Genomic DNA, 19398 nt, shown 5'->3' with positions numbered 1-19398 from the left:
ATTGAATTTGAACTACTCTAAAATGTTTATTTAATAAAGAACACCGCTATCTCATAACGCAGCGAAACCTATTACATGAAGTGAATAATTGATTGTCGAGCAATCGATATCAACCTATTCAGCACCTCCACCATGGACAGCACCCGCTAAGGTTAAACTTAAGAAGGTTTACATTAAGCAACATCCTAAGGTATAGTTCGGAGAACACACGTAGGAAAGGTATACCTGTAGTTAAGGTTTAACTTAATAGTCTTCCTAGCGTGCTAAGAGACAACGTTATCGGAGAACGCACCCCAGTACTATATAAAGCAGTTACATGGCATCCTGAAACGTGGTTATGATATTCTGAGAACCATCCAATCACATAAGGTCAGACATAATAAACTATACTGATTTGCTTACAACATATGTGGGAGGGTTTGGGGTGCACAGTCCTGCGCCCCAAGGCAGATCCGAAACCAGCCAATTAGAGCTCAGCCTCAGGACACATGTTTTTACCCTTTTTACTGACCTACATACTCGTTTGGGGTGTGCCCCAGACACACAAACATGACGCACAAGGGGCAGTTCTAGGGTCAGTGGATATCCGGGGCTTAGTCCAAAGACATCCACGCATGTGTCAAATAACATTTTTAATAAAACATGATAAACATTTTCTATGTGGTATTTTTTGCCAGAATATATTTTTAATCATGCTTATTAAAATAACAATGTTCCACTAAGTTAAACTAAGAACACTTTACACTGATATCAAAGAAGTTGTTCATCCCAAAATGAAAATTCTGTCATCTGTTACTCACCTTCTTGTTTTTTTAAACCTGTATGACTTCTGCAGAACATAAAAAATATATTTTGAAAAATATTGTTAAGCCTAACATTACTTCCACATGACTTTGATTAATGCAAGTCAAAGGGGGCCAACAAGTTTTTTTTAAACATATTGGCTCTACTTTTACTCTCCACTTAATTCATTGTTCCTTTATTTTATACACAACTGTTCTATCTTTAATATAAATCTTTATTTTTCTTGTTGGACTTCTTTTTAATGTCATATTTCTCCCCCTTTCACACTCATCTCTTAATTTATCCAGGATAAATAAACATTTCATCCAGAATATGTTCCTGGATCTCAAACTCAAACCGGCTTGGGACCATTTTTAAGATTGACATCTCATTGGAGGGCCGCAAAGCTATTTTACCATAAAATACACAATATTTCAATACTTCAATATTCACAAATATACATATATTTTTCAATGATTTATCACAGAAAGCACTGTTTATATTTTTATAAGTATATATTAAAAGTATAAATATTTTCTTAACCTTATGCTAAATACTATTTTCTTAAATAACTTTATATTAAAACATGGCCCTAAACTAACAAATTTAATTCCCGAAAATGTATTTATTAATGATTATACATTTTCTGCAATCAGGTTGTGTTACTGTTTTGATTTATTTTGGTTACAAACTTGACTTGGTTATGTTCAATCTCTGTAAAAATGAATATAAGGCTACTGCTATATAATGATATATACTTATACAATTCTTATATTGAGATTAGTGAGCTCCATAGCATACAGTCTTTTATTTTTTGCACGTTTCTCGTGCCACCTCTCACATGCTTTGGAAGGAAAAAGAAAGCTCTTAACAAGCATTTTTAGACGCGACATGTGAACGGCCCCTTAAACGTTTACATCAATAATCAAACGAATATGAAACTACGTAAATACTGAATTATGTTATATTTTTAAGAGCAGACATGGTTGGTTTTCAGTTGGTTTACACGAGTAATTTCTGGAATCTTCAGTGGGCGCTTCTTGTCAGACGTGAAGTTGACACTTGTTGACGAGATTTACGGTTCGGCTGTATAAAATATTTCAACGCGCATTTAAATTAGTGACGCGTGTATCAGGTATACTTTTATAACAATCAGGGCTTTACTAAATAGGTCAGGGGCTGAAGCCCTGCTAGCCCACCTCTAGTGCCGCCCATGACACACACAACAAACTCAGTTTTGATTTTTTTAAATAAATGATAACATGACTAACAGTTAAATAGTTCAACTAAATGATTTTATTTTGTATGAATTTGCACTATTTATTTAACTTTTTGGTAACATGTTAAAGTAGCTTTTTTCTCTGGCCAACTTTGGGGGCGGCGCCCCAGTGCCCCCATTGACCAGCCACCACTGAGTGTGCATCTCGCAGAGATCAAGAGAGGGAGTGTACACCCCGCAAAATTCAGGAAGGACAGCAAGTCCGAGGATGAGTTGGGAAAAGAGAGGTGGTTCATGGCTGAGTTTGGGAAGAGGACATGCTTGTGGCTGAGTTTGGGAAGGAGAGTGAGCTTGTGGCTATGTTGGCAGCTGAACGGAAGATGATTGGATTCAGGAGCGGACTTTATGATGAACTCTGGAGCATACTCTGTGGCGAACTCAAGAGCCTACTCTGTGGCGAACTCTGGAATGATACTAGGAATGAGTTCTGTGGTTAGGATGGCATTGGTGGACTGGTGACTGGGGATTGAAGTGTGAGATGGAGTCTGCGTTATCATTAGCCTCGAACACTGTGAGGGGTGAGCCACACAACTCAAACTGAGGGTCCAGATGTTTTTGCAAGGGAACATGTGGTAGCACTTGTCATCCAGTCCACTGCAGAAAATTGTGGAATTTATCAAATTGCACTTATACGTAGAAATGTGTGTAAATTTACGCACACCTCGGAGCACGCGTACGCAGAGCATCTAGTGTTAGAATAGCGATACTACACAGGACCGTCCATCACCAATGTTAAAAGAACACTTTGTGGATTTACTATCCCAGGTGTTAAAAATTATTACTGTTAATAAAGTAACAGCAAATCAGTGTTGAATTTGGATGAACGAATTTGGTGTCTGACCCTATAAAAAAAAGCTGCGACAAATGCTTGACACATTGCAATGGCTTATCTTGCATTTTTGGAAGACTTTGCAAACCGTGGCTCAGCAATGTGCTTGGCGAGAGAACAGAGTGGCTTCTAAGCATGTACCGCTTTCTCAGAAATGTACTGCTTGATTTGTGTTGTGATTTAGGACCAATGTTGGGGTGAGAAACAAAACGCATGAAAGCTATTCCTGTGCACATCCAACTCATATCCACCCTTGGATTTTTATCAACCGGCACATTTAAGCATGAGGTTGGAGACATATCCGTCATTTCCCAGCTATCATTGAGTCAAATAATGCTGGCGGTGTTCGATGCGATTATTTTGTTGGCCCCAAATTGCATCCAGTTCCCTTACAGAAATCCACATCAAGCCGAAGTGAAATGGGCTTTTCATGCCATCGCCCGCTTTCCAAACATAATTGGAGCCATAGATTGCACCCACAGTGCCATAAAAGTACCATCCACCAACGAGTTTAGTTACGTCAACAGAAAGGGGTTTCATTCCGTTAACATGCAAATTATTTGTGATGCAAACCTCTCATTGTTAAATGTTGTTGCGTGCTGGCCTGGGGGAATACACAACTCCTTTATTATGCAGAACAGCTCTGTGGGTCTGCATCTCTAAGAAGGCGCAATTGAGGATGGCTGGCTAATTGGTGAGTTTACACTACAACATTTAAATTGCTACTACTGGGCTATGTACAATCGTTTAAAAAAATTACCCTATTAGTTGATCAAGGTTACCCGCTGAAGCCGTGGTTAATGACCCCCCTAACCAACCGACGACCCAGCAGGAACAGAATTACAACCATGCCCATGTGCGCTCAAAGGGCACAGTTGAGCGTGCAATAGGTTTATTAAAAAGGCAATGGCTGTGTCTGTCAAGCACGGGGGGACACTGCAGTCAGCCTCAGTCAGCACTCATGGCGGACGGCGCATCATGGAAGGGGCAATGGACGGTCCCGGCTCTTCCAGCTCCTCCGGAACTGTGGGTCTTACTAATAAGGACACATGTTCATAATTATTTAAATGCATTCATAAAAATTGTATTACACTTAAAATAAAATATTTACAAACACAGCCTATTGGTTTGTCTTACCTTGAGTTTGGGTGTTAGATGGACTGTCTTGTTCTGCTGCAAAAGCATCAGTGTTCCAATTGCGAATAATCCCAGACAGAGGTGTGTCGCCAATGATGCTGGCTACGTGGCTGTCCAAGGGAGAAATTTCAGTTGAGGTCTGTCCTCCTCAAGTTGCACTGATTTCACTTTAGTGTGCTGTGACGCATTTTTTGGCTGATAATTTAATCTCAAACCACTTCTTTTTTATTTCTGGAACTGTCCTGTCCTCAGACCCCACGGAATTAACTGCACTGTTCCCATGCTGAATGATTTCTTTTGTTTGTAATTGCTCCCGCACTAAGTGAACCAAACAGTATCTGTTTATTGGATTCAACCTCATCCATCATTACTTCCATTTCTGTGTCTGTAAAGTTTCTTTTTTAACTCTCTTTGCCATTATTTTTGTTGAGGAAACCGCACAACCACTTGACTTATGAAAGGGAGGTGTTGTCACCGTATATGGTTAATTGGAGGCGTTTCGGAATGCAAATGACCATGAGCGTGAACAAGCTTGGTGCTTAAGAACACATGGGATTTATCAACAATGATTACTTACTGATGTGCGTACGAACCACGTGCGCACATTTAATAAATCCCAATTTCTTTGTACTTATGCACATACAAAATTTCATTTGTGGGTCAAAATTTCATTTCATTTAAATGAGGCCCCAGGAAAGTGAACGTGCCGCTCACAGGGTTCAGAAGAGCGAGCTTGCCACTGACAGTGTTCAGAAGAGCGAGCGTGCCACTCGCTACGATTAGGAGAACCAGCTTGTACCTCGCGGGAGTCAGGAGAACGAGTATGCACCTGTCAGAGAATAGGAGAACAAGTGTGCACCTTGCAAAGATCAGGAAGGAGAGCAAGTCCGAGGCTGAGTTTGGCAGAGAAAGTGATCTCCTGACAGAGTTTGGGCAGGAGAGCAGGCTCGTTGCTGTGCCCGGGGAGATGACCGGATTCAAGAGTGGACTCTGTGGTGAACTCTGGAGTGGACTCTGTGATTAACTCTAGGGGAAGACTCTGTGATGACCTGTGGAGCGAACTTTATGATAAAGTCTGTAGCACACTCAGTGATAAACTCTGGAGCGGACTCTTTGATGAACTGTGGAGCGGACTCTGTGATGAACTCTGGAGTGGACTCAGTGATGAACTCTGGAGCGGACTCTAAACAGAGGATAAACAGAGAATACATTGTAAAACAGGGCAGGAAGACAGACAGTGAGTGTAACACTGTAAATACCCACTCTACTTGTACCTAAGAGAAGGAATTTTCTTTCAATGCCTTATTCTACAGCAGATAATTTTTTTTAATTGAAGAATGATACTGTGTCTTATTTCCCAAATTATTACACAATTGGACACAATTATTATTATTATTATTATTATTATTTTTAACATTTTTTTCTTTTATTTATTAATGATTCAAATTACATAAGATCAAGGCAGACAAACAAAATAACACAACAATACAATGAACAGTAAACATATATAAAGCCAGGGGGAGGTAAATAAGGAATTACACAAAAATATTAAAAGATTCACATATTGCATATGTTTTAATTGCTTTCTTATTTCTTTTTATATACATTTCAATTTATTTTTCAAGAACTAAAAATAAAGGTTTATCTTTACAGTATTTGCATTTATGAATATAAAACTTTGAATAAATTAAAATAAAGTTAATGATAAAATATTCTATCCTTTATTGGAGGGAATCTTCGTAATACCAAATAAAACATTTTCTAAGTATAGAGAAAAGGTGGGGTCGATATGTTTAATTATAAATCTAATTGGACACATTTATTATCCACTGCTTGGCCAAAAGGCATAAAACAATACATTTAAAAGTGAATTTGGGGTACAATAGCATGACCTACAGTATGCTAAATGTTTCATTTTTGCTAGATTCACCATAATCAAAAGTGTTGGTGAGAGATGAGGCTGTAATGGCTCAAAAAAGCTGGGAGTGACATTCATAGCAATGTTTTGTTTTAGTTGTGATTCACAGGGCCCTTAAATATGAACACAGCCGAAGCCCTGCATTTACAGTAGTACAACTTGCCAACTGATAAGCACTTCATCAGTTCCTGGTTAAAGCCTTTATTTAGGCTGTAGTATATGATTATTTCTGCTTTCTTTGGTTACTATTACTAATATACCAAATTCATGTATAGTAATTAATTTTTAATATACACTGCAAAAATGAATTCTTAGTATTTTTGTCTTGTTTTCAGTACAAATATCTAAACTCAAGATGCATTTTCTTGATGAAAATAACTAGACGTTCCTAGACAAAACTAATCAAATTTAAGTGAATTTGTGCTTAAAACAAGCAAAATCGCCAATGCAAATCTTTCTTGAATTTGTCTTGAATTAAGTGTTTAAGAAAAAAAACATGATTTTTTTACACCATTTGCATATTAATTTGCCTATTTTAAACACAAATTCAATTACATTTTATGTTTTTTTGTCTGAAAAACATAAAATACTAAGTAAGAGAGATTTCTTTGCTGTGTATCTATATCAATCTTTTTACTTGGAGCTGATTTTAAAATAATAACCATCAAACCATTTGTGGCTGATATCAGTGCATCCATTCCCTATCTGTTTTTTACTCTGCTCTGAAGGCTGACTTGTTACCACCAGGAGAAGTGACTGTCATTCATAAAATATGTTCTGATTGATGTGAATCTCTGCATTTATAATTGAATACAATGCTTTAAAACTTTTTGTCTTGTTGTATGCTAGGTTGGCAGTGCTTTCAACAGTCATAGTGCAAAAAATGAGTTGAAGACAATTGCTACTGATCCAGATACTGGTGTGTTTAAAGTGGACGACTTTAATGCATTAAATGGCATTCTTAAAAGCCTGGAAGAGAATATTATTGCCATTGAAGGTACGTCAGCACCTCAGGAGACAGAAATAAAGAAAATACCTGTGAAAGTATCAGTTTATATATAGGCCTATTTCGTAAAACTTTGAATTTGCAGTTATTTGTTTCAAGTTTAGTAACTCATATTCCTCTACTGCAGGAACCCAAACATCTGGTGATTCCTCCAGAATGGAGTTTGCACAGGATGGATTCAGCACAGCTTTCACATCATATGTAAATATTATTATTACATGATAAATACATGAATACAAAAAAGAAATGTAATGTTACATTTAGTCTACAGTATTTCATCTAAATTCAGTTTGTTTTTGTTTAGCAAAGTGTTTTATTAAGTGCTGTAGGAGCTTATCAGTGGAAAGGTGGCTATGAACAATATAATCCAAATACTGGCTTTCAAGTAGGCAGTGAGCATGAAAGCTATCTAGGTGAGGCTAATCCAGACACACACATATACGCACAGTCATAACAATTATACTATATTATACCACAGGGCTGTTGAATGCTGTATTCTGATTGGTTGAGAAATGTTCCATGGGTGTTGATTATTTTTTAATAAATGCACACTTAAACTGTCAAATTTCTTAAAAATAGCCATCAGAGCATTGTTTGTGGTAACCATGGTATAAGCAAATAATTGTCCTTTGAATTATTTGAAAATAATGCACATCCGCTTTGCGTCGTGCCGCATTACCACCTTGGGTGTGCTTGTCGTCACTTATTCCTTACTTAACCTACAATTACTGTACTAATAGTATCACTGTGTAGCACCCATACTGATCATTATTTTTTGTAGATAGACTACTAAGTTTATGGTGACTTACTCATTCTTCATTATTTTTTTTTTACATTTGAGAATAAAAGTACACAGAATTTTGCAACTTCTAGGCAAACCTTTGTGTTATTCCAGGTGTAGTGATATTACGCACTACCCGAAAATAGTAGCCTGGTGCAACCAGACTCTCGTACATTAATTTCATTTGTACAGAGTCTGGCCACGCTCCATTGCAAAGCTTTACTTCCGTTAAGGAGGGTCCTCTGTTGAAGTTTAAAACTATTGGATCTGCCCAGAGTCACTCTGAATCTGCCATAACCAATCGCCAACGAATCAAACTTTTCCCGAATCCCATGGGAAGGAGGGCCATAACATGTCTGGAGCATGACCTCAACGTTATCGTTCTTAGCCACCCCCATCTGTTCGCTGATTGGACCTGCAGATTTTTGCAGGAGAAAACAAAACTCTACACAGCAGTCCCAGACGTAGTACTGAAGCGAAATGAAAATTAAGCGGAAGCACGTTGGAGGGCGGAGCCAGGCTAAGAAAATAGTCCCCTGCCATTTAAAGTTACTAAAGGCTCTGTGTTATATCATTGTGCCTCCTGCAGCCATGTTACAGCAGCAAAGTCCTTGATTATTATGCCAGAATGAGAGCCATATCTGCCTAGAAAATTACAATTTGGTTATTTTTAGCGCGATGCTAAATGGTCTAATCAGATTCAATGGATTATGCTAAGCTATGCTAAAAGTTGTAGCTTTACCCGGAGATCAGCTAAATGGTGAAAATCGAATGTTTAACTCTAGGGGAGCTGGAAAATGAGCATATTTTCAAAAAAGTGGAGTGTCTCTTTAAGCCTTAAAATCCTGCATAATTAAGGGCATGGCCACATGAGTGAAGGGTGAACTGCCACTGCTGTCACTAGAATCAAGCTATGTGGGTGTGGTTTCAGCAACCAGCCACCTCAGCTTAACCCATGTCCCACCTCTTTATCCATTTTCGGTTATCCGTGAGTAATGCGCAGCCAAGATGGCGACAGCAGGCAAGGCCTACTTTAAGCTTTAAAAAAGCTCTTCACAAACCTATGGATGACGTCATGGACACTACATCCATAATTTTTACAGTCTAAAGTCAAAAGTAACACAACAGAACAAGATAGATTTTTGTGTTACACTTGTTTTTAGTAAATATACATGACTATGACCTTGTTAATATGTAACTACATATTTTGTCATTTATCTTTACAAAAAATTATTAAATGACATTTTCATTTTAAAATTCTGTTTTATCAAATGTTTTAAAAGCAACCCGACAGTACAAATTTGAGAATAAAACATTATTATTAATATTCAACAGTTTGAACACTATGAAAATTTAATTAAATCAAATAAAAAATAATATAAATGTTCAACATAATGCAACAGTATTAGCAGCAGGACAAAAGTAACAAGTATTACTTTCGTCCCAATAGTAACTCCTGACATTTAAACCTGTCTCACTCGTTGTGGATGCGCTGGCACACAGCCGGCCGCGGGGTCTCCGCAAATATGCTTTTCCCCCAGTGAGCCTTCTCGTGCAGAGTCAGGGAGGATGAGGAGAACATTTTACTGGTTGCTCCTTATTGGCCCACCAGGAACTGGTTCCCCGAACTCATGCTCCTCGTGACAGCTCCCCCCTGGCAGATTCCCCTGAGGAAGGACCTTCTTTCTCAAGTAGGGGGCACATTATGGCACCCGCGCCCGGCCTGTGGAATCTCCATGTTTGGTCTCTGAATGGAGCACCAAGGTTCTGAGAGATTTACCGCAAGCGGTATCTAACACTATTGCTGCAGCGAGAGTACTGTCTACGAGACACATTTACGCTCTAAAATGGAATGTGTTCGTCGTATGGCGTTCTTCTCAATGAGAGAACCCCCGAGAATGCCCCATCAGCGTCGTGCTTTCATACCTTCAGCATCGGTTGGACGGTAGGCCTCCGCCATTAAAATATACGCTCATCATACCCCAATAAACGGTAGATCAGTGGGTCAGCACGACCTGATTATTAGGTTTTGAAGAGGTGCCCGAAGGCTGAATCCTTTGCGCCCTCCCTCTATTCTTCCTTGGGACCTGTCCATGGTGCTGAAAGTCCTGCAGGCTGCCCCTTTTGAGCCTCTGCAGTCTGTGAGTCTGAAGTTTCTCACAATGAAAACTCTGACCCTGCTCGCATTGGCCTCCGTTAAGAGGGTAGGGAACTTCCATGCATTTCTGGTCGATGATTCGTGCCTTCAGTTTGGAGCTGCAGTCTCCAGTGTAACGCTGAGACCCAGGCCAGGCTACATGCCCAAAGTTCTCACCACTCCTTTCAGAGACCAGGTGGTGAACTTGCAAGGCCTGCCTTTGGAGGAGGCAGACCCAACCATGTCTTTGTTATGTCCCATACACGCATTGCGCCTCTACGTTGACAGAACGCAACGTTTTAGAACCTCAGACTAGCTCTTTGTCTGTTATGGTGGTCAGCAGAGAGGGAAAGCTGTCACCAAGCAGAGGATGTCTCACTGGATTGTGGACACTATTGCCCTAGCTTATAAATTGCAGGGCACGAGAAGTGTTGCTTTATTTTGGGCACTCGCTCGTGTTTCCTCGCTAACAGACATCTGCAGAGCTGCTAGTTTGGCGACACCAAACATGTTCACTAGATTCTATAGTGTTTGTGTCGAGCCGGCCTCCTCTCGTGTTCTCTCCTCATCTGGGGGAACACTGAGCAACGCCTTGCATGTCGACTTGCAGCCCCTTATTGGCGCTACACCATAGTACCAGTATGGAAGGCTGTTTGGTCAAAAAGGCGTGAATATTCTTTTTGACCTTTCTCCACTGCCTTGACAGCTGATGTTGCGAAGCATCGGCTGTCGGCCTCTGACTAGCTGCATCCTTCGTGGGTTAAGGAACAAGTAGTGACCGGCCTTCTGCTTTAAATCCTATTCTCCGTCTCCTTAGTGTATTCGGAGGGTTTTACTGAGGCACTGGAAGGGTCGGCTTCAGTTGAGCTTTGGTAGGGATTCCTTATTCGTGGGTCACGACGTGACGTCGTAGTGACCGACTGAAAGGGAACATCTCGGTTACGTATGTAACCCTCGTTTCCTGAAGGAAGGGAACGGAGATGTCACGTCCCGTTGCCACAGTTTGCTGTTCTACTGCTGATTACCGGCCGGGCACTGATGCTCGACTTTCTCAGCAAAAATAGCTAATTTGGTATCATGCACCTGCTGCTTATACACGCACCTGGCGGGGCGGCACCAGCATTATGCAAATACCTGCATGCCAAGTTCATTGGCATTTTAGCATTTCTCAAATTAAATTGGTCTCTCTAGCGAGTTCCCAATTCGTCGGTCATGAGGTGACGTCTCCGTTCCCTTCCTTGAGGGATTGAGTGTTAAATACGTAACCGAGACGTTTCATGTTCAGGTTCTTTATTTTGAAATCTTATCTTGCCTTGTCTCCCTATTCGCTGATGTGTCATGTTCTCATTGATTCCTTGTCTGTATATATTGCCCTCATGTTCCCATTGTCTTTGTCAAGCTTTGTTAATCTGTATGTCTTTCTAGTTAGTTCTGGTTAGTTCATGCCATGCCATTGTTTTGTTCATGTTCTAGTCAAGTCTAGTTTTATGTTTATATGTCCGATTTAAATAAATACTGCACTTGGGTTCTACAACCCTCGCCTCTCAGTGGACTTGATTACATAAAGGGTTTTATTAGCACAATAAGAAGCACCCTTAACTCTTTCACCGCCAGCGTTTTTTAAAAAAGTTGCCAGCCAGCGCCAGCGTTTTTCATGATTTTCACAAAAGTTTAATGCCTTCCAGAAAATGTTCTTCTTCAAATATATAAACATACAATATACCAAATGAAAGAACAGACCCTCTGCTTTCAAACAAAAAAAAACTGTTTCATCCTACCTTCAGCAGTTCTTTTGTAATCAGCTTTTGAATATGTGACCCGTCACGGAAACCAGGGACACAAGTCGGCAGCACAAGTTTCGAGAAAATGAGAAACAAAGTTTTTTTTTTCAAAATTTGTGATTTTCGTTTTATTGCAGAATCTGTTAGTTGAGATCACAAAGAAGCCTCTCCATGTTTGAGATAGCAGTTTATGTATATTTAAAAGCGTACATTTTGCGGTTAAAATATGCTTGTTTTCCGGAGATTCTAGCGTGCAGCGGGGGGCGTCATTGTCTGTGTGTATATTTACATACTGGATAAGCTTGTGTTTTCGCCTCTGCCCCCAAAGGGAACAGCGTGACTACTGAATAAGGATAGTTCGCCCAAAACTGAAAATAATGTCATTAATGACTTACCCTTATGTCGTTCTAAACTCGGAAGACCTCCGTTCATCTTCGGAACACAGTTTAAGATGTTTTAACATTAGATTTCGTCCGAGAGCTTTCTGTCTCCTCCATTGAAAATCTATGTACGGTTTCCATGTCCAGAAAGGTAATAAAAACATTATCAAAGTAGTCCATGTGACATCAGTGGGTCAGTAAAATTGTGTTGATGCATCGAAAATACAGTTTGGTCCAAAAATAGCAAGAATTACGACTTTATTCAGCATTGTCTTCTCTTCCGGCTCGAGCGTGAAGTCACGTGACTGTAGTGACGTGGCTGCTCTGTCCCTTAGACATGTTTGCTGAGTTTTATTTTTTTTTTTTCAAACTTATAGCGTGCGTCTCCCCAGACTGTAAATGAAGCTCGAGCGCACAAAACAAAAGAAATATAAAAGAAGCTGGGGCGGACCAAATAACAGTCAACCGCATATACGTCAGCCGCGTCACTGACTTTATGGGGCGCCGCAGTCGGATGACGTCAAAGTACCGCGAGAGCTCTTTAAGAAATCTTACGGAGTAGTTTAATTTCGACTCGCTCTCGCGGTACTCTGACGTCATCCGACTGCGGCGCCCCATAAAGTCAGTGATGCGGCTGACTGTTATTTATCCAAACACACAGAAGTTACACAGAGATCGTTGTATTCTTTATATAATTGGCTACATGCTTTGTCTATCAATATTTACCATGAAGTCATTGGCTGATGGAGGAACGAGCGAGCGATTGGTAACATCTCTTAAGGACTTCATGTTTTCGACGGTGCTGTTTTTGGATTATCTATTATTTTAAATACAAACTTTGAAGGCGGGTTCATGTGTTTAACGGAACATAAATACCGGAGTGTAATCTGATATACCCTTACATGTTACGATGTAAATAGTCCTCCGATTGTATATTATATTGTATTACCAGAAGTTCATGCGAAATAGACTATATATCTATATTTCACGGATTATACGCATTTGTGGACAAAAATCATTGGATGATTCACACATCTGAAACAGACTGGATTCGACTTGTGATCCCCGCAAAGGTAACGTTAAAAGTCCTGTTTATTTTTGCATTCTGTCATTCGGACTTCTGTAATAAAATACTACATATGATGGTAGAACCTCTGTATCTCAAAACGGCTTTACAGGGGGTATGGCTTAGCTAAATGAGATGTAAATGAGCCCTATTGTCTCTCCAGCCAGGGAAAAGGGAAAGTGTTAACTTTTTTCTTTCTCAAATTTCTCAGCATTCTCTTTCTTGAATGTGTTACATTCAAATGGCCACAACTTCTCCAAATCTTATCAGATTTCCATGTGTTACACATCGTTGGAAAGCTTAGAATCTGCACTTTCAGAATCTATGAATAACTCAAAATGCCCCAGATCCGACTTGTGTCCCTACTTTCCGTGACTGGTCACATATGGGTAGGTTTCTGCAAAAACACCACATTTTGAGCAAAAAGCAGAGATAATTCCATTTTTGTGATGGACTTTTCATAGAGATCCCATTCAGAGCGATCTTTAAAACAGACACGGACATACAGCAGCTTGCCATAGGGCAATACTTCCGGTTTTAAAAAGTTGTGGAAGGGCGCCACCTTGTGGATAATAGCGGTATTGCGGAAAGACGCAAATACTCGTCATTGGCGGGGAAGCGTTTTCTCTTAATTGACGAGACATCTCGTCAATGGCGGGGAAAGAGTTAAATGTATTCATAAGCCCCTTGTACCTTATTGCTCAAATAACAGATATTTCTAGAAAAAAGCTGACTTTATTTTCACATTTGTCTTAAAGGTTATTCAATGGCTGTAGCAACAGTGTTCAGAACCAACTACGCAATTCTGGGAGCCCCAAGACACCAGCATAAAGGACAAGTTGTTGTTTTAAACGTAAAAAGCATTCAAGATAAACTGACGCTGGATTCTCCCAAGGTTGTTCATCATACAGTATATTTCAGACACACAATAGATGTCAAAATCATACATACCTTAAAACACAATCATTTTTGTACTAAAGAGAGATAATTGTTAAAATTAATTATAATTAAAATAGGATTGTCTCTCTATAGCACAAAAATACACTTCAGACTGCAGTGGTTCTCAATCCTGGTCTTGAAGCCCCACTGCTCTGCTTTGGGAAAAAAATCACTATCACGTTCCTTCTTTGGATCTGTCCCACATCTGTGGAATAATCTGCCTGTTGTGACAACATCTGCAGGTTTTTGCATTCTTCTTTAAGCCATATTTATGAGTCTGCCAACACCTGGCTCACTAATACAGAGTTCAATATCAATAATCTTCTTTTCTGTTCTTAAATAAATAAATAAAACTTAGCTCCATATACTGTGTTAGGCTTGATGAGACTAGTTTTATTGCCCTTATGTATTGCTGTTCTTGTGTTGTCCTAATGACTTCTAATGTTTACCTCATTTGTAAGTCGCTTTGGATAAAAGCATCTGCTAAATGACTAAATGCAGTGGTTTATCATAGGTATATGGAGTATACCCACTTCTTTATTAGATGGCATGGGGTATACTATCCACTTCTACTTAATAAATTAAGAGTTTATCCAGGCACCACTACACCACTGACTAAATATAAATGTATGTCTCTCCTACTTAACACAACTAATAAAAAAATGAACCTTTGAAATGATTGAATTTTTATAGTAAGAATGAGCAATCCTCCTATTGAAAACTGAATTGTTGGCATAAATACATAGCATAAATGTATGCATATGTTGTGTTTGTATGCTGCACTCAAATATGGGATGCTGGTGTTCTCACCAGACGTCCCAGCTTAGGAATGTCTTTAATTTTATGTGGATCCACAAAATTATTTCAAATCCAGAAAGAGGCAGCATATGTAAACTTTGTTGGGAGATGTTTTAGTGTACACATATTTGCATAAATCACTGTTGCAATCCTTTTGGCAAAGTGTGTGGGGTGGCAGGTTATGCAATTATGTAAATATTTATGGCTTACAAAAACCTACCTATAGTATTCTAATTCAATAAAAACAACTAAACAAACAAAAAACTCACATACAATAGATAAAATATACTAACACCAGTCAAAATGTCCCTGTGCTTAGCCTCAGATTGGGTCATATTTTGGAGCTGAAGTGTGTGTGGTGGATCTGGACAGAAATACAGTTCTTCTGTTGGTATCAGCACCAACATACACAGAGGGTGACAGAGAAGGCAACGTGTTTGTATACTTTTATACACGTTTGGTAAGGCAAAATATAAACAACAGTATTGATTTTTCTGTAAATATTATCTTTATATTTTAAGTTTTAAAAATTATTACATTTATGCTACTCTCTCACTGTTTTTGAAGCCACTCTTTACTCCTTTGGATACGGTGCTTGTGGGCATGGCAGGGCAGAGGGGGAGATTTGGAGCGTCCCTGGCCAGTCCAGCAGATTTGAATGGTGATGGCCTTCGTGATGTAGTGATTGGAGCTCCTTTAGAAGATGATGGACAAGGCAGCATCTACATCTTTAATGGAAAGCCAGGAGGAATCATTTCAACATACTCACAGGTGAGAGAATGAGAGAAATGGGCTGCTGATGTGACAGTGGTGGTTGTTTTTTGTATCTCTCTGTTTTTTCACTCTACTGGGAATAAAATAAGATAAAAAAATTAATAGATAAAATACAAATTAACAGTAGTTAACTTTAAATAAGACTGTAATACGTGTCAAGATACATGTCAAATGATGTTTTGCTTTATATAGTGATATCTACAGCTCTGTGTAAGGGTTGGGCATCCCAGACTCTACAGTAATGTTCAACTTCAGGTGCACAAAAATGTAGTATATGCAGTGCATAAGGGTGCCAAGTCGTGGTATGTTTGTAAGTAGGAGTTTGAAATTCAGGAAAGTTATAAATTGGTAACCAAGCCTCCCACCATCAACACTCTAAAAATGTCTGGGTTCTTTTTGACCCATAATGGGTAAATATTGGATAGAACACACTGCTAGGTTAAAATTGACAGAATGCTGGGTTGTTTTAACCCAACAACTGGGTTATTATACCCCATGGTATCATAAAAATAACCCAACATTGGGTAATTTTTAACCCAGCATGTGTTCCGTCCAATATTTACCCACCATGGGTCAATAACAACCCAGACATTTTTAGAATGAAGTACCAACATATTGAGTTCTTTAACCTCATTCATCCTCTGACAAGACAAGCAGCATGCATCAGAAAGCATTGATGTGAGGGATGTGAACAAATACAAACTTTGTGTAAAGTGTTATGATCTCCTTTAGATATCGTTTAATGAGTCATAAGTCATGATTCTTCATTGCTTTTATTTTTCCCCTCTTCTTCCCTCCATTGTGTAATGACAGAGGATTAGTGGATCATCAGGTCGGAAGTTATTTGGGATTTCACTAAGCCAGTCCTCTCTAGACCAAAGTAAAGATGACCTAGTTGACATTGCTGTTGGATCAATGGGAGCAGTGCAGCTTCTCAGGTCTGTTTTTGCTCTTAGACAGAATATCACTAATAAGATGTCAAAGCAAAAGCACACAAACACATTCAGCCAACACATATGTGTATGTTTATCTGTGGTGTATATGAACGATTCAGGTCCAGACCCATCATGATCTTGAAACCCAAAGTAACTTACAATCCATCCAAAATCCCAACCAGTGACACTGCAGATTGCACGAAGCCATTGACAAATACGCTGACATTGTGCCTCACCATGAGTGGATATATACATCAAATAAAAGGTATATTAAAAACTGATAACATATATTACAATAGTGTTCTGTAAGTTATTTTGCTTTCAAAGAAAGGCACACCTTTTTTTAAGCTTTTTTGTCTGATATTAAAATGTGGTATGTCTAATATTTGTTTTAATTTATTCCTTATGTTTTTTCCTTTTTCGGATGAAAATCTTTTTTTTTTAGATTTTTCTGCAACTATTAAATACACAATAACGTTGGATGCCAAACGACTTAAATATCGAGCATCCTTCTCAAGCAAAAACCGTACCCTTGTAGATGAGCAGACCATTAAATCCGATGTAGAAAGTTGCAAGAAGTATTCTTTCCTTATAGAGGTAAGCTTCATGTCATAAAAACAATTGTAATATTTCTTGACTATGTGATTAGATGTTCAGTGAAGTTAGTGAGTGAATATACTGTAAGTACCTCGTGGTTCTGATTGATTCCAAACTCTGTAACCGGGAAATTAGGTTAAGTATCTTCTACATATAATGGAGACTTTAAAGAGCCCCTTTCATGGATTTCAACTTTTTAACTCTAGTTACAGTATAATGTAGCAGTTTTGAGCATAAAAGGGATGTGCAGAGTTATAAAGCTCAAATCCAATTTAAAGGAAGATATTCCCTTTAACTGAAGGCATTTTTAATGTACTACAGTAAACGCCTGAGATGTAGTTCTACAGTTATTTCCGTGACCTGATGACGTAGACGTGTGCATTTGAATAATGCCCGCCCACTAGCTGCTTATACCCGCCCACTTGCTGTTGTCAGAGAGAACTGATTTGTTAACTAGCCCAAGTCTGTTTGCTAACGGTATTGCAGAGTTATTGATTTCAGTATGTCTAGAAGACGCTGTTTTTTTATGTGAGGGTAAATAATGTTGTACAGTATGAAGAGTAAGTGAAATAGTGGTTACAGTTTATGCAATAAACAGTTGCAATGCAATTCATTCGCACTGTAACCAGAAACTATATTTCTACTCTCGTCATTTTTGTGATCACTGCTTCCTTAAACATGTAGAGGTCAAGGCTGGATTTGTGCAACATTTGCCCCTAAAGGATTAATCTGTTCCTAATTTGTAGTGCTTTAGGATCACATTCACAACCAGTATACATTATTATGTGTATATTTAATAGTTGTGTACGATCGCAGTGCTGTGAAAAATATAACAGAAATAATTAAATAAACTGACATCCTATATGTGAATTTTTCACGCGTATTTGCGCCATGTTGTGTGGATAATTCAGTAAATCATACAAAACGATACAATGTTACAATGTAATCGTTTTAAATCATGCAGTGTAGTGTTACATTTTAAACTTGTAACTTCAGAGGACTGTAAAATAGATCGTCTCTTGTGCGTGCACGTTAATTTAAGCATTTTAACGTACTGTAGCCTGCTGTATGTCTAAACTCAACCGCTGTTTAAACCTGTATAGCTCTAAATCGACAAGCAAATGCATAAACAATTCGTTTTATTCGGTCTATAAAACGAATGAAGCAGTTCTCGCTTATACAAACTCATTTGACAAGAGCCGCGTGCCGCGGTAAAAGTGTGAGTAGTAAGTAAGAGAGACGGAGCTTCTATAAACCTCATAACCAACACAGTCTCACACTGCCATAACACCTGATACATTTATACTCAGTGCTGTGTTTCTCAATAACGTTGTTTTTAATTAAACATAGCATGCTATGAAGACTTTAAAACGTTTATTACTTACGATGTTAGCGGCTGCTGTCCATGGGAATGGTGCTGAATTGGTAGACAGCGATCTTTCTGGATCCATATGTCAAACAGGCATGTTTATACATATATTCATACTTATTTATAGATATACTGTCTATTTAAAGAGAGTAAAAAATATTTTGTATTCACTGCGCCTTTTTTGCAAGAAACTTTCATAATAAACTTGAGGTTGTACAACAACAGTAGGCGCAAAACTATCTGCATGTTGTGTTAAATCCCATGCGCAACACTCAGATAAATGTAGTGTGTTTAGACGAGAGAGTTTGTTCTGCACTGCGGAGAACGCGTGTATGATATTTTATTTTAGCTGTTTAGATGTTTGGTGTCTGGACATCGACTGTGTTTATTATTATAAAGCAATTCTGCACCAAGGTTTGCCGTCATGCTTTTACACAGTGAACGAAAGTAACAGGTTATTATGTGACAGACAACTAGTCCAGTTCTCTTCAATACACATCAGAGCTTCACCAAAAATGACAAGAAGTGGCCACGATCAGACTGCTGCACCTGTGCTGTGCTCTCATTCTGTCTAAAAAGCCCCGCTGTGACATAAAGCGGTTTTACATTACAGACACTAAATATCTATGCAGACACTTAAATGAAGAATTGTAATACACTGATCATTTATTCAGGGGGTTTACCTTTATTTCTGAATATGGAAAAATTACAGAGGTCTGAATTTTCGTGACCCTGTTGTTGCAGCCACAATACATCCGAAGTGTAAAGTGGTTACAAATTTAGCATTGTGAAGCATCTTGCTCGATTCGTCCTTGGGAAGGAGTTTCTGTTAGATTTGTTTCTTTCTGCAAACATTTTTTAAATCTGATTCAGGCTCAAACTGCAAGGC

The 19398-nt window shown here is 38.8% G+C and overlaps 1 protein-coding gene across 1 annotated transcript in view; it reads left to right on the top strand.

The window, feature by feature from the left end:
- Window positions 1-19398, top strand: part of LOC129421507 (integrin alpha-X) — an 81850-nt gene that overhangs the window by 24963 nt on the left and 37489 nt on the right. Inside the window, exons 9-17 of the mRNA XM_073866544.1 lie at window positions 6796-6943; window positions 7080-7153; window positions 7257-7365; window positions 13856-13992; window positions 15154-15294; window positions 15402-15605; window positions 16422-16546; window positions 16663-16808; window positions 16989-17140. Of these exons, the coding sequence (XP_073722645.1) occupies window positions 6796-6943; window positions 7080-7153; window positions 7257-7365; window positions 13856-13992; window positions 15154-15294; window positions 15402-15605; window positions 16422-16546; window positions 16663-16808; window positions 16989-17140 (1236 nt within the window). The remainder of the gene's footprint in view (window positions 1-6795; window positions 6944-7079; window positions 7154-7256; window positions 7366-13855; window positions 13993-15153; window positions 15295-15401; window positions 15606-16421; window positions 16547-16662; window positions 16809-16988; window positions 17141-19398) is intronic.

Source organism: Misgurnus anguillicaudatus, chromosome 4, assembly GCF_027580225.2.
Source record: "Misgurnus anguillicaudatus chromosome 4, ASM2758022v2, whole genome shotgun sequence".
Lineage (NCBI taxonomy): Eukaryota > Metazoa > Chordata > Actinopteri > Cypriniformes > Cobitidae > Misgurnus > Misgurnus anguillicaudatus.
Note: the sequence above shows the minus strand (reverse complement) of the source record. Positions and strands in the feature narration are given on the sequence as shown.